The 13,693-nt window shown below is 41.2% G+C and overlaps 1 protein-coding gene across 1 annotated transcript in view; it reads right to left on the bottom strand.

Moving 5' to 3' along the window:
- The window catches only part of MINDY4B (MINDY family member 4B), a 42,424-nt gene that overhangs the window by 8,481 nt on the left and 20,250 nt on the right, over positions 1-13,693 (bottom strand). Inside the window, exons 8-10 of the mRNA XM_030928764.1 lie at positions 6,462-6,532; positions 4,797-4,869; positions 3,999-4,160 (exon numbers count right to left, since the gene is read on the bottom strand). Coding sequence (XP_030784624.1) covers positions 3,999-4,160; positions 4,797-4,869; positions 6,462-6,532 — 306 coding nt within the window. The remainder of the gene's footprint in view (positions 1-3,998; positions 4,161-4,796; positions 4,870-6,461; positions 6,533-13,693) is intronic.

The raw sequence follows: 13,693 nt of genomic DNA, 5'->3' as shown, positions 1-13,693 counted from the left end.
CTATTGGTCTGAGCAGACTTGTGTAGAAAGAAATGTGATCCAGAAAAAACAGCAGTGCTGGATCCCTGTGAATTCTTGACTCTCTGTGATGGCATAGTCTCTGATATAGTCCCTTTTCTCACAACAACTTAGTAGCTATTTCACAAAGACCTGTTTAATTTTAATTTAAGATAAAGCCTGCAACTTGTTTCCAAAGCCTTGCAAATGTTAAGAAGGAACCGAAAGCTGTCGACCTTTCTAATACTGATTGAAAGAAGATATACTCTTTCTTGTAAGTTCAGTTGAAATAGCTAGTTGGCCAATTCTGCACACCATGGATTTAATCAGCTAAGCCTAAAGAGATTTTTTTCTCCTTCCTCTAAAGCAGAGGTTCTCAACTAGGGTCAATTTTGCTCCCCAGGGGGGCATTTTGAAATGTCTGGAGACATGTTTATTGCCACACTGGGGCCAGTGCTGCTGGTATCTAGTGGGCAGAGGCCAGGAATGCTGCTCAATAGCCTGCAGTGGACAGGACATCCCTCCACAACAAACAATTAACCACTTCAAAATTTCGGTACTGCAGAGGTCGAGAAGCCCTGCTTTGCAACAGAGGTTTCTAATCCTGGTTGCACTTTAGAATCATCTATGGGCTTTAAAAACTTCAGTTGCCCAGATGCTTCCTAGACCAAATGAAGCAGTCTTTGGGTAGTGTTGGCTATGTAATTTGTGGGGCCCAGTGCAAAATGAAAATGTAGGGGCCCTCGTTCAAACATTGACAATTTCAAGACAGTGACACCAGACACTAGAACATTAAACAAAGTATGGGGCCCTGTTTGACTACACATTCTTATAAAGCTGATACTATTCCGGGGGATGACCTGGGCATTGATAGTTGTAAAAGATCTCCAGGTGACTTCAATGTGCAGTCAGGGTTGACATCACTGCTCTCTAGCATTTATTGCCTGTATCCTTCCTGTAGCAATCAGTGTATGTACGGTCAAGTATGGCTCATCTTTGTATCTGGACACAGAGCCTGACAATTAGTATTCAATTAGCATTTAGCTGTGCTGAACGAACATAGTTGAATAAAACACTATAACATTATGCCTTGTTATCTTCTATTATAAAGTCTTATATGTCTATAGAATATTCTGGCCTTCCAATGAGCTTCAACAACCATGATTTCCTCTGCTCTTCATGTCAGTCCTTAATCTGATCAGGTTGCAGGGCAGGTGCTTGTGGAATGAATGCACCTGTGTTGTAGGTGAGGAAAGAGGCTCAGAGAGGGTAAAACTGGTGCAAGTTACACACCTGTGAATGGCATGGCGAGGCCTCCAGCCAAGCCTGCTGATTTTCAGGCCAGGGTTATTTTGCACATGCTACAGGAACTTCCTCACCTTTATGCCAGGTTCCCGTGTGTGTGTGTGTGTGTGTGTATGGGTGCGCGTATGCTCATTGGTGGCATGTGGCATGAAAGTGAATGGCACAAGGATACTTCTACACAAGCAGACTTGTGTAGGAAAAGAAGTGGATGGCACAAAAACCAAATGTTTAATTAAATGTGGTTTAATTAATCAGCACATTTTTTTTAATGTGCTGATTTAAAAAAATCAGCACATCAAGCCCATGGCTTCTGTTACTGCTGCAGAAAAGGTTAGAACCACATTTTAAGTGAATTGATTGAAAGAAAAACATTAAGCAAATAATAGCAGGGGTAGCACAGACACATGAAAAACCTTCTGAATTACCTACTCAAATGACTGAAATATGAGAAATGCTATTTTAAATCTTTCTAGTTTATAGCAAGGATCTAGTGAAATAATCTTATGAAAGAGCTTTTGTAATAATAGACAAAACACTAAAATCATTATTGCATTTTTGTGTCACCACCACTTGAACTTGTTTCCAGCATATCACCCCATTTTCAAACCAAGTCTTGGTATATTACTGGGTCCTTATAGTTATAGAATGTTAGACCATGGACACCAAGTGACCACACATGGTTGAAAGAAAAGAAAGAAAAGAAAAATATGTAAAATGAAATCTATAAATCCTCTATTTCTGGCTTAGTTTTACTCTTTGTTATATGAGTCAGATTTTAAGATGAATTCCCAAATTATCTGAAAAAAGTGGTTAGGAGCTTTACAGCAATAATCAATTCTCTGTCCAGGGTGTATTCAAAGTATAGTCTTTCGCATCCACACAATAGAACTCTTTGCAGCCTCTAAATATAATGAGAGGTCAGGCAGTGGCTCATGCCTGTAATCCCAGCACTTTGGAAGGCCAAGGTGAGTGGATCACTTGAGGTCAGGAGTTTGAGACCAGCCTAGCCAACATGGCGAAAATCCTGTCTCTACTAAAAATACAAAACTTAGCTGGCTACGGTGGTGTGCATCTGCAATCCCAGCTCCTTGGGAGGCTGAGGCAGGAGAATCGCTTGAACCCGGGAGATGGAGGTTGCAGTGAGCTGAAATGGCACCACTGCTCTCCAGCCTGGGTGACAGAGCAGACTCTGTCTCAACAATAAATAAAGGGTCATATACTCATATTTGTTATTAAATGAGATATTTGTGTTAAATGAGAAAAGCAGGTTTCAGAAGAGTAGAATAAGACACATTGATATGGCCGGGCACAGTGCCTCACACCTGTAATCTCACCACTTTGGGAGGCTGAGAAAGGAGAATCACTTAAACACAGGAGTTCAAGACCAGCCTGGGCAACACAGTAAGACCCCTGTCTCTATTTAAAAAAAAAAAAGACACACTGATATGAGAAAGAAAAAAAGTATTTCTGGAAAACATTCCTGAAAAGATTGATCCCTGGGTAACGAAATTTGTTTTACTTCTTTTACTTTTACCTTGTCTGTCACTTCACATTTTTCTATGATGAACAAAGAATACAAACTCAAGGAACAATACGCATATTTTTAAAGCACACTTGTACACAAAATATGCCAATTCTGCTATAGTCAGACACTATTTTTTTGATGGCATCAGACATACGATATGTATGTGTTGCAAGATGCTGATTTCATGAATAACATAGTAGCTGGAGACAACAGTAGAAAGAGGGACAGATAAAGCCTTATATACATGAAAGGTATTTGGAGCAGGAACCAGGAGAGCTGGAGGACAGGACAGATGCTGAGCAGCGAGGCCTTGTTTGCTGCTGGTATCTGGGAGAGGTGGTTGGGAGGCTTGTGGGGGTTTACATCCTCCATCAAATTGAATGACATCTGAACTGGTTTCAAGGTCATTCCAGAAAAGTGTTGTTACAGAATCTGCCTCATCTTCCCTGGATTTTAGGATGAAATTTTTGTGAAATATCACAGAAGCAGCTTTGATTTGTGGTTTGGGGTGGGTAGGTTTGCTTTGTCACTCTTCTGTTTGTTTTCACAGAATCACATCTTACTTAATTCCCTGGTTGTGCTTTTCAACAGGACATTTTACTTTCTGGTTGTCAGAAGTTATAAATCCCCTGAGCTGGAAAGCTTTTTGACAGGAGCTTCAAATGTAGGGGCCCCCTTTTTTTTCCAGTGGTTTTTTTTTTTAAGCTTTGAGCAATATGTAGGCTGTGTGCATTCATTTGCATAAATGAAGGATTGGGAGGACACCCATCAACTGCTAACAGTATTTATTTCTGCGAAGGGGTTGTGTAGCTGCATGGGGATGACAGAGGACTTTTCCTTTATCTATGTGTGTATATAAACATATATATATATGTTTGTCAACCTCATTAAATGGGGTATCTGTATATTTCAAATATTGCTTTAAAATGTATGTATTTTATTACCTTTTTTATATACATAAAATATGTAAAATAAAATGTGAAGCAAGTAGACTGGGATATTTCCATCTGTGGAAATTTCCCTGAATGTCTATGTGTGGTGGGAGGGAGGTACACAGGCAGACAGTCAGGGAGAAAGTAGGCTCAGGTTTGAATTGCCTGAACAGACAGACTTTTAAACTGTTAAAATATTGACGTTCTGGTTGTGTGGTTGAGGACTGGAACTCACTTGCCTGTGAGAGTCTGTCATCTTCCAAGGCGTCCTTACCCCACTGCAAATAGCCGACGTCACTGCGGGTCAAGACTCCATGTAGTGTTTCCTGAGACTTTCCCTTCTCACAGCCATTGAAGACATTGGGACTTGCTCTTCCAGTTAAAATCATGTTCAGAACTGCCTGGAGAGCATATTTTACAGATACTTACATTTTAGGTAGCAATGAAACAATGACTTAATTTTTTCTCTTAAAAATCATTAAAAATTACTATTTTAGTGAAAAGAATGAAATCACATGATACATATTTCAGGAAAAATATGTCCTAAATATTTGGTAGAGTTAAAACAATCATTTATTAGCTTTTTTTCTTAAACCTTACCCCATAACTCCCTCTGTACCCCACTCTCATCTTAATGCCCTTCCTCCCTTTATAGATCTTTTAAATGTTGTTTTCCATGGTTGTGATTTAAGAAGCATGAAGCTAAGATGTTTTTATAGCACTTTTTTTTCAGTTATTAGGGATTCCTGGTAGGTCTTGTCAAGATATTTTCTGCTGTTGCTAGGATCTCAGAGATGAAGGGCTCTCGGAGGTAAACTAGGGAGGACTGTTATGAAAATTGGATGGTAGATTTTGACGCAACCCAGGGTAGTGTCTTCATACTCTTTCAAAGATAACTGGATTGCTCTTTACTTAAGGAGAGAATATATTTAATTAGAAAACAAGACTAATTCAGATTGTTTTTCTTTTTCAAACTCTGCATGTGGCATTCAACTAATTCAGATTCTACAATAGAAAGGCAGAATCTTCCAGCTCACCTGCCTGCACAGGAAGCCTCCAGCATTTGGTTGTAGCAGCTGAGTAGTGGTGACATCTAGGTCCATTTGAAGCCTGCAGAATGGGAGAAGCCATTGGCATCCAGTCAGAGACAATGATTGCACCGGGAGCCTGTAGCTTCTTTTCCCCCAAAACACAAAGCAGCAGTAACACGGGCTCTCCTAGTCACTGTTTCTCACTTGCACTTTTCCATCTCTCACAGGGAAAGCCTCTAGGACTGGGGTTGCAGAGGTGGATGCAGTTGGGGGAAGTGAGTAATAAGTGGTAAGAGAGAAGGTGCAGATGTCTCAAATGTTAGAATCCCTGTGTGTGTGCTCTGGGTGGATGCTGGGCTCAGTAGAGAAGCTCTTTGTTCTACGTGACAAGGAATGCACTTGGCTCAGGGTGGTGACACATGACCACACCAGAGGGTGCTGGTTCAAGGCAGATATCAACAGATTGTCCAAATGGAAAACACCACTGTGGCCATTTCTTGGCTGCAGAAGGTCAGCTTCTACTGTTATGTCAGGGGCCATGGTCTCACCCTTGACAATATAAGGTCACGGTGGAATGTGGCTCCCGCTGTCACTTAGTGGGGAGTTGCTGCGTACTAGTATGTGAACTCTATGTGTTCTTGAACAAATCTATTCATGGAACTGGAGATTATGTCCTTCTGTGAATGAGACTTAAAGACTTGGGTCAAGCATGGTGAGTACCATCGTGGCATCAGATACAACTCAGGATAATGCTTCTCAAAGGGTGGTATGATTTTAGGTGGTATAGACTTGAACATTTTAGAATTTTAATAATGATATATTTATTTTAATACATTTACCTTTAGCCTGGTACATCATTTAAAGGACATTAACATTTAGGAAGAGGTTGATATTTAAATGTGTATTTTTTTTTAACTATTAAGCGAATGATAACATACACCATAAAAATGTGATGGTGGTATATAAAAGACAAGCTTCGGGACTACTGCTGCAGGACTCGTAATTCTTCCCTCCCGAGAGTCCTCTATTTCTGACTCTCCAGAAGTTACCTTTCTTTCAAGGTTCAGAAGAAAGTCTATTTCTTTCCTGAAGCCTTCCCTGACCACCCTGTCAGCAGAGGGCCCTTTCTCCTATGGAGCCCACAGAGACTCATTCTTCTTACATCTCATTTGGCACATCAGGTACCTCCTGGGACTTGCCTAGCATCTCTGTGTACATCCCAGTCTTTCCCAGCCTGGACTCTGCAGGAGGACAGTGATATATCTTCTCTTCTTTGTGCCTTCCATGGTACCAAGAACAGAACTTTGCATATCATAGAGACAAAATACATATTTGAGGATATACCTTATTGTGCATCTAAATAATAAAATATATTTTTTTATGAAACTTGTACAAACAAGCTTTGGTGCTGTCCACCAATATTTATAGCCACAAGAAGGAGGAACCTACTAGGGTACTATAAGAACAGATTCAAACTTGACTGACGACATCCACTTGCCCAATAAGATGGCCAAACCAACTATAGGAAAGGACGTGTCAACCAAAGAGAATCTACTAGAAAAAAACATTGCATTCAGGTTTCCAACATGGAGATTTTTCAACACAAGATTACACTGTTTATGTGATCCCAATCCTATAGAAAATACTTGTGCAAACATCTGTAGAATTTACCTTTCAAATGTTCTGGAGAAGATCAGGCTGTACAGAAACAGGATGACACCATGGCTTCCTTCCCCTCTGAACTGTTTGGAAAACAAAAGAAAAGTATGTTGGTCTAAAAGCAACACAGACACGTATATTTGTGGGTATGACTTCAAGGATATACAGGCTGACAGAATTTCCTTCCCCCTGGCTGCTGAAAAGATTGAGTTCCTCTGCCTCCCTAAGTCTTCCTACTCTCAAATTTATTCTCTTTCCCTGCTTCATGCCTGTCAATGGCACTGTCATTCTCTTGGCCCTCACCTTATCTTTTTGTCCTGCACTTCTACCATGTGATTCTCTTCAAACCTTGGCCAAGGTGTAGTATAGCCTTTCTAGCCCACTTCACTGCTGTTCTTTGCTGCCCTTGGCTGCTGTCTCCTTATCCAGCCTCTTCTCTCCTCATGTCCTTCTCATTGCACCATTAAACTGACGGGGAGCAGAGAGGCTTTGTAGAACTTGCTTTGGAGTTATACACCTTAGTTCTACTGCTTTCTAACTCCTACTTACTAACTTATTTGAGTTTCAATCTAATCCACAATCACAGATAAAAAGAACCTTTCTCCAGGTTTATTGCAAAAGTTAAATGAAGTAATTAATTATTTGAACCTTCCTTGGTTCTTGGAATATGCTAGATCCACAGCAAAATTAATATGTGTCCCTCTCTAATGCACTTCTCCCTTGTCTTTTCTTGGACAGGTTTCTTTTCTGCTTAGAATTTTCTGAAGGTGCCTTGCAATCTCTAGGTCGAATCTAAACTATTTAATAAACATTCAGGGCCTCTCATCAGTTGGCTTTATTTAGCTCGATGTCAACACTCTACTTGCTGACAAGTAGAGTAGCTTCCCTGGCTGGATTTCTAGGTGCGGAGTTAAAACATCTTTAAAGTCTTCTTTAGGAAGACTTTGCTAAAATGCATATGCTTTTCCCTTTATGGATTAATTTATCCATTTTGCTTTGTGTGACCTGACAGGGGCCAGGGCCCTCAGGTAGCAGAATAAATTCTAGTGCCATAGGAGCCAGATAGGTACTGAAATGAGTGAGAGAAATGGGGCAGGGTGGGGCCTGATGCAAATGGATGCTTTTATGTATAGATTTCCTATTGCTGCTGTAACAAAGTGTCACAGGCTTGGTGGCTGAAAACAACATGAATTTATTATCTCACAGTTCTGAAGGTTAAAAGTCCAACATGGGTCTCACTGTGCTAAAATCAAAGTGCTCACAAACCTGTGTTCCTTCTGGAAGTTTTTGGGGTGATTCTGTTTCCTTTACTTTTCCAGCTTCTAGAAGCCATCCTCATTCCTTGACTAGTGGCCCCACATCACATAACCCTCCTCCCTCTGCTTCCCTGGTCACATCTCTCTGACTCTCCTGCCTCCCCCTTTCCCTTATAAAGACTCTTTTGATTAATTGGGCCCATCTGGATAATCCAGGATAATGTCCCCACCCCCCCCCCGGCCCCACCCTAAGGTCTTTAACTTGATCATCTGCAAATCCCTTCAGTCAGTTAGGTAACATACAGTAGTCTCCCTTATCCATGGGGGATAAGTTCCATTATCCAGTGGATGCCTGAAACTATGGATAGTACCAAATCCTGTATATATGATGTTTTTTCCTATATATACATACCTATGAAAAAGTTTTACATTAGGCATAGTAATAGATTGACAACAATAATAATAGTGTAGAACATTTATAGCAATATACTGGGAGCACTATTCTTGTGTTTGGGTACCACTGTTAAGTAAAATAAGGGTTACTTGAACACAGGCATTGCAATACCACAACATGACTGTCTGATAACAGGGAAGGCCACTGAGTGACTAACGGGTATGGAGCGTCTACAATGTGGGTCCACTGGACAAAGGGATTATTCATGTCCTGGGTGGGATGGAGTGAAATGGCAAGATATTCCATCCCACTGCTCAGAATAGCATGTAATTTAAAATGTATGAATTGCTTATTTCTGGAATATTCTATTTAACATTTTTAGACCATGGGTGACCAGGGTAATGGAACCAGCAAAAAGCAAAACCAAGAATAAAGAGGGACTACTGTATTAATATGTTTCTGGGATTAGGATGTGGACATCATTCAGTCTATCAAAACTTGTCTAATGAGGGTAGCTGCCTCTTATGTCAGCTAATTGAGGACATGCAAGAATATAGGCCCTGTGTTGCCAGATTTTCTGATTTTTTGATAAAAGTCAAAAATCTAGGTTTTTATGTGGAATTTCCTGAATACTTCTGACATTCACTGATTCAAATTTGTAAAAAGCAACACTGTGGGCTAATGCTGCAGATCTCATATGACAGGTGTGTTTGTTTCCTGGGGTTGCTATAAAAGGTTACAGAAAATCGAATGGTTTAAAACAATAGGAATGTATTCTCACAGTTTGGGAAGCTAGAAGTCTGAAACCAAGGTGTACGAGTAGGGCCATGCTGTCTCTGAAGGCCCTTGGAGAGAATCCTTCCTTGCATCCTCCTGGTTTCTGGTGGTTGCCGGTGTTCCTTGGCTTGGAGAAGCATCACTCTGGTCTCAGCTTCCATTATCACATGGTATTCTTCCTGTGTGTCTGTGTTCAAATTTTTCCTTTTCTTATAAAGATACCAGTCACTGGATTAGGGCCCAACCTAATTGAGTATGGCCTCATCTCAACTTGATTACATCTAAAAGACCTTATTTTCAATAAGATCCATATTCACAAGTACCAGGGGAGGGGGTTAGAACATCAACATATCATTTTGGGGGGACACAATTCAATCCATAACAAAAGATTTGCTGCTCACCGGTAGCCCTCAGACCTCTAGCTTGAGATCTCTGCCAAATGGAGCGAGACACAAGATTGATGCAATTTGATGGTGAGGTGGGTTTGGTAAAGTTCTGGATGGGGTGCTGATCACAACGTGTGACCCCGTCTAGGGGAGCTCCTTGAGAGGAATATATATATATATACCATGAAGTTCCTCTCACTCAGGAAATGGCATCAGCCCTTCCCCAGTGTGGCTAAAGGTAATGTTGAGCTTTCATGCCAAGCCCACCTGTGCTGCAGAGTCCACTTCTGTGTAGGGCCTTGATTATTCCAGCTCAACCCTTAGTCTTTGACTGGGAAAGCCTGTGTATGGCTTCAGCTCTGATCCTCTGATCTCAACCGTGGCTACGTTTAAGAATTTCTTGCAGATATGGGTTGGGAGGGGGTTCTTCCTTTGGAGTCAGACTCTCCCAGATTTGGGTTGAGACGGAAGACAGGGAGGGAGGGGTTTGCCTCTTTTTGCTGAAAGGGTCATTTCTTAAATGGATCCTCTATATCTGTGTAATCCCATTCAATGTCTCCTGCCCATAACAAAGAATCCCTAAGCAGGCTTCTAGCTCAACATTTCATGTCAGGTACTTAAAATCTATCATACAGGTTTTACTAGGTTCATATTGCTGCTGTAACAAATTACCATAAATTTAATAGCTTAAACACTACAGATTTATGATCTTACAGTTCTAGAACTCACAAGTTTGAAATGGGTTTTAATGAGCTAAAATCAAGATGTCAGCAAGGCAGCTTTCCTTCTAGCAACGCTAGAGAAGAATCTGTTTCCTAGTCCTTACCAGTTTCTAAAGGCCCTGCCCACATTCCTTGGCTCATGGCTCTCCTCTTCCATCATCGAAGCAGATTCAAGCCAGCAATGGCAGGGGGCACTCTTCTCCTAACACTTCTCTCTGACTTCCTCTTTTGCTTCCTCTTCCATATTAATGACCCTTGTGATTCCACCGGGCCCACCTGGGTCATCCAGGATCCTTCCCTTATTTTAAAGTCAGCTGACTAACAACCTTAATTCCCCTTTGCCATGTAATGTAACATATTCACAAGTTCTGGGTATAGAGTTTGGACATCTTTAGGGAGACTAGTCCTCTGCCTATCACACAAGTTAACAACAGACCTATGAGATCACATTTCCCTACTCCATGCAATGAACAGTTGTATCATTTCATGGTTATCCTGCTAATTGCCCTCTGCTTTCACATTGTAGGTTTCTGATTTTTCAGAAAATCAGCTTTTATTTCTTTCTCCACAGAGGATTCTTAAAAATGTCTTCCATTTTCAAGCCTGCCTGTCTCTGTAGACTCCACCTCTGGGGACAGCGCACAGCTGAAGTCCAACAGGGGAAGCAGCGGGGCCGGTGCAGATGCGAACGAGTCTGTCTGACAGCTTTGGGGGGAGCCGTGGATCTCCCAACGCGGAGGTTGAGATCTGAGAACGGACAGACTGCCTGCTCAGGTGGGTCCCTGACCCCTGAGTAGCCTAGCTGGGAGACACCCCCCACTAGGGGCAGTCTGACACCCCACACCTCACAGGGTGGAGTACACCCCTGAGAGGAAGCTTCCAAAGGAAGAATCAGACAGGTACACTCGCTGTTCAGCAATATTCTATCTTCAGCAACCTCTGCTGCTGATACCCAGGCAAACAGGGTCTGGAGTGGACCTCAGGCAATCTCCAACAGACCTATGGCTGAGGGTCCTGACTGTCAGAAGGAAAACTATCAAACAGGAAGGACACCTATACCAAAACCCCATCAGTACGTCACCATCATCAAAGACCAGAGACAGATAAAACCACAAAGATGGGGAAAAAGCAGGGCAGAAAAGCTGGAAATTCAAAAAATAAGAGCGCATCTCCCCCTGCAAAGGAGCGCAGCCCATTGCCAGCAACGGATCAAAGCTGGTCAGAGAATGACTTAGACGAGATGAGAGAAGAAGGCTTCAGTCCATCAAACTTCTCAGAGCTAAAGGAGGAATTACATACCCAGCACAAAGAAACTAAAAATCTTGAAAACAGAGTGGAAGAATTGACAGCTAGACTAATTAATGCAGAGAAGGTCATAAACGAAATGACAGAGATGAAAACCATGACATGAGAAATACGTGACAAATGCACAAGCTTCAGTAACCAACTCGATCTACTGGAAGAAAGAGTATCAGCGATTGAGGATCAAATGAATGAAATGAAGCGAGAAGAGAAACCAAAAGAAAAAAGAAGAAAAAGAAATGAACAAAGCCTGCAAGAAGTATAGGATTATGTAAAAAGACCAAATCTACGTCTGATTGGGGTGCCTGAAAGTGAGGGGGAAAATGGAACCAAGTTGGAAAACACTCTTCAGGATATCATCCAGGAGAACTTCCCCAACCTAGTAGGGCAGGCCAACATTCAAATTCAGGAAATACAGAGAACGCCACAAAGATACTCCTCGAGAAGAGCAACTCCAAGACACAAAATTGCCAGATTCACCAAAGTTGAAATGAAGGAAAAAATCTTAAGGGCAGCCAGAGAGAAAGGTCGGGTTACCCACAAAGGGAAGCCCATCAGACTAACAGCAGATCTCTCGGCAGAAACTCTACAAGCCAGAAGAGAGTGGGGGCCAATATTCAACGTTCTTAAAGAAAAGAATTTTAAACCCAGAATTTCATATCCAGCCAAACTAATTTTCACAAGTGAAGGAGAAATAAAATCCTTTACAGATAAGCAAATGCTTAGAGATTTTGTCACCACCAGGCCTGCCTTACAAGAGACCCTGAAGGAAGCCCTAAACATGGAAAGGAACAACCGGTACCAGCCATTGCAAAAACATGCCAAAATGTAAAGAGCATCGAGGCTAGGAAGAAACTGCATCAACTAACGAGCAAAATAACCAGTTAATATCATAATGACAGGATCAAGTTCACACATAACAATATTAACCTTAAATGTAAATGGACTAAATGCTCCAATTAAAAGACACAGACTGGCAAACTGGATAAAGAGTCAAGACCCATCAGTCTGCTGTATTCAGGAGACCCATCTCACATGCAGAGACATACATAGGCTCAAAATAAAGGGATGGAGGAAGATCTACCAAGCAAATGGAGAACAAAAAAAAGCAGGGGTTGCAATCCTAGTCTCTGATACAACAGACTTTAAACCATCAAAGATCAAAAGAGACAAAGAAGGCCATTACATAATGGTAAAGGGATCAATTCAACAGGAAGAGCTAACTATCCTAAATATATATGCACCCAATACAGGAGCACCCAGATTCATAAAGCAAGTCCTTAGAGACTTACAAAGAGACTTCGACTCCCATACAATAATAATGGGAGACTTCAACACTCCACTGTCAACATTAGACAGATCAACGAGACAGAAAGTTAACAAGGATATCCAGGAATTGAACTCATCTCTGCACCAAGTGGACCTAATAGACATCTATAGAACTCTCCACCCCAAATCAACAGAATATACATTCTTCTCAGCACCACATCACACTTATTCCAAAACTGACCACATAATTGGAAGTAAAGCACTCCTCAGCAAATGTAAAAGAACAGAAATTATAACAAACTGTCTCTCAGACCACAGTGCAATCAAACTAGAACTCAGGACTAAGAAACTCAATCAAAACCGCTCAACTACATGGAAACTGAACAACCTGCTCCTGAATGACTACTGGGTACATAACGAAATGAAGGCAGAAATAAAGATGTTCTTTGAAATCAATGAGAACAAAGATACAACATACCAGAATCCCTGGGACACATTTAAAGCAGTGTGTAGAGGGAAATTTATAGCACTAAATGCCCACAAGAGAAAGCAGGAAAGATCTAAAATTGACACTCTAACATCACAATTAAAAGAACTAGAGAGGCAAGAGCAAACACATTCAAAATCTAGCAGAAGGCAAGAAATAACTAAGATCAGAGCAGAACTGAAGGAGATAGAGACACAAAAAACCCTCCAAAAAATCAATGAATCCAGGAGTTGGTTTTTTGAAAAGATCAACAAAATTGACAGACCGCTAGCAAGACTAATAAAGAAGAAAAGAGAGAGGAATCAAATAGATGCAATAAAAAATGATAAAGGGGATATCACCACCGACCCCACAGAAATACAAACAACCATCAGAGAATACTATAAACGCCTCTACGCAAATCAACTAGAAAATCTAGAAGAAATGGATAATTTCCTGGACACTTACACTCTCCCAAGACTAAACCAGGAAGAAGTTGAATCCCTGAATAGACCAATAGCAGGCTCTGAAATTGAGGCAACAATTAATAGCCTACCCACCAAAAAAAGTCCAGGACCAGATGGATTCACAGCTGAATTCTACCAGAGGTACAAGGAGGAGCTGGTACCATTCCTTCTGAAACTATTCCAATCAATAGAAAAAGAGGGAATC

The sequence above is a fragment of the Rhinopithecus roxellana genome, chromosome 1 (assembly GCF_007565055.1).
Source record: "Rhinopithecus roxellana isolate Shanxi Qingling chromosome 1, ASM756505v1, whole genome shotgun sequence".
NCBI lineage: Eukaryota > Metazoa > Chordata > Mammalia > Primates > Cercopithecidae > Rhinopithecus > Rhinopithecus roxellana.
Note: the sequence above shows the minus strand (reverse complement) of the source record. Positions and strands in the feature narration are given on the sequence as shown.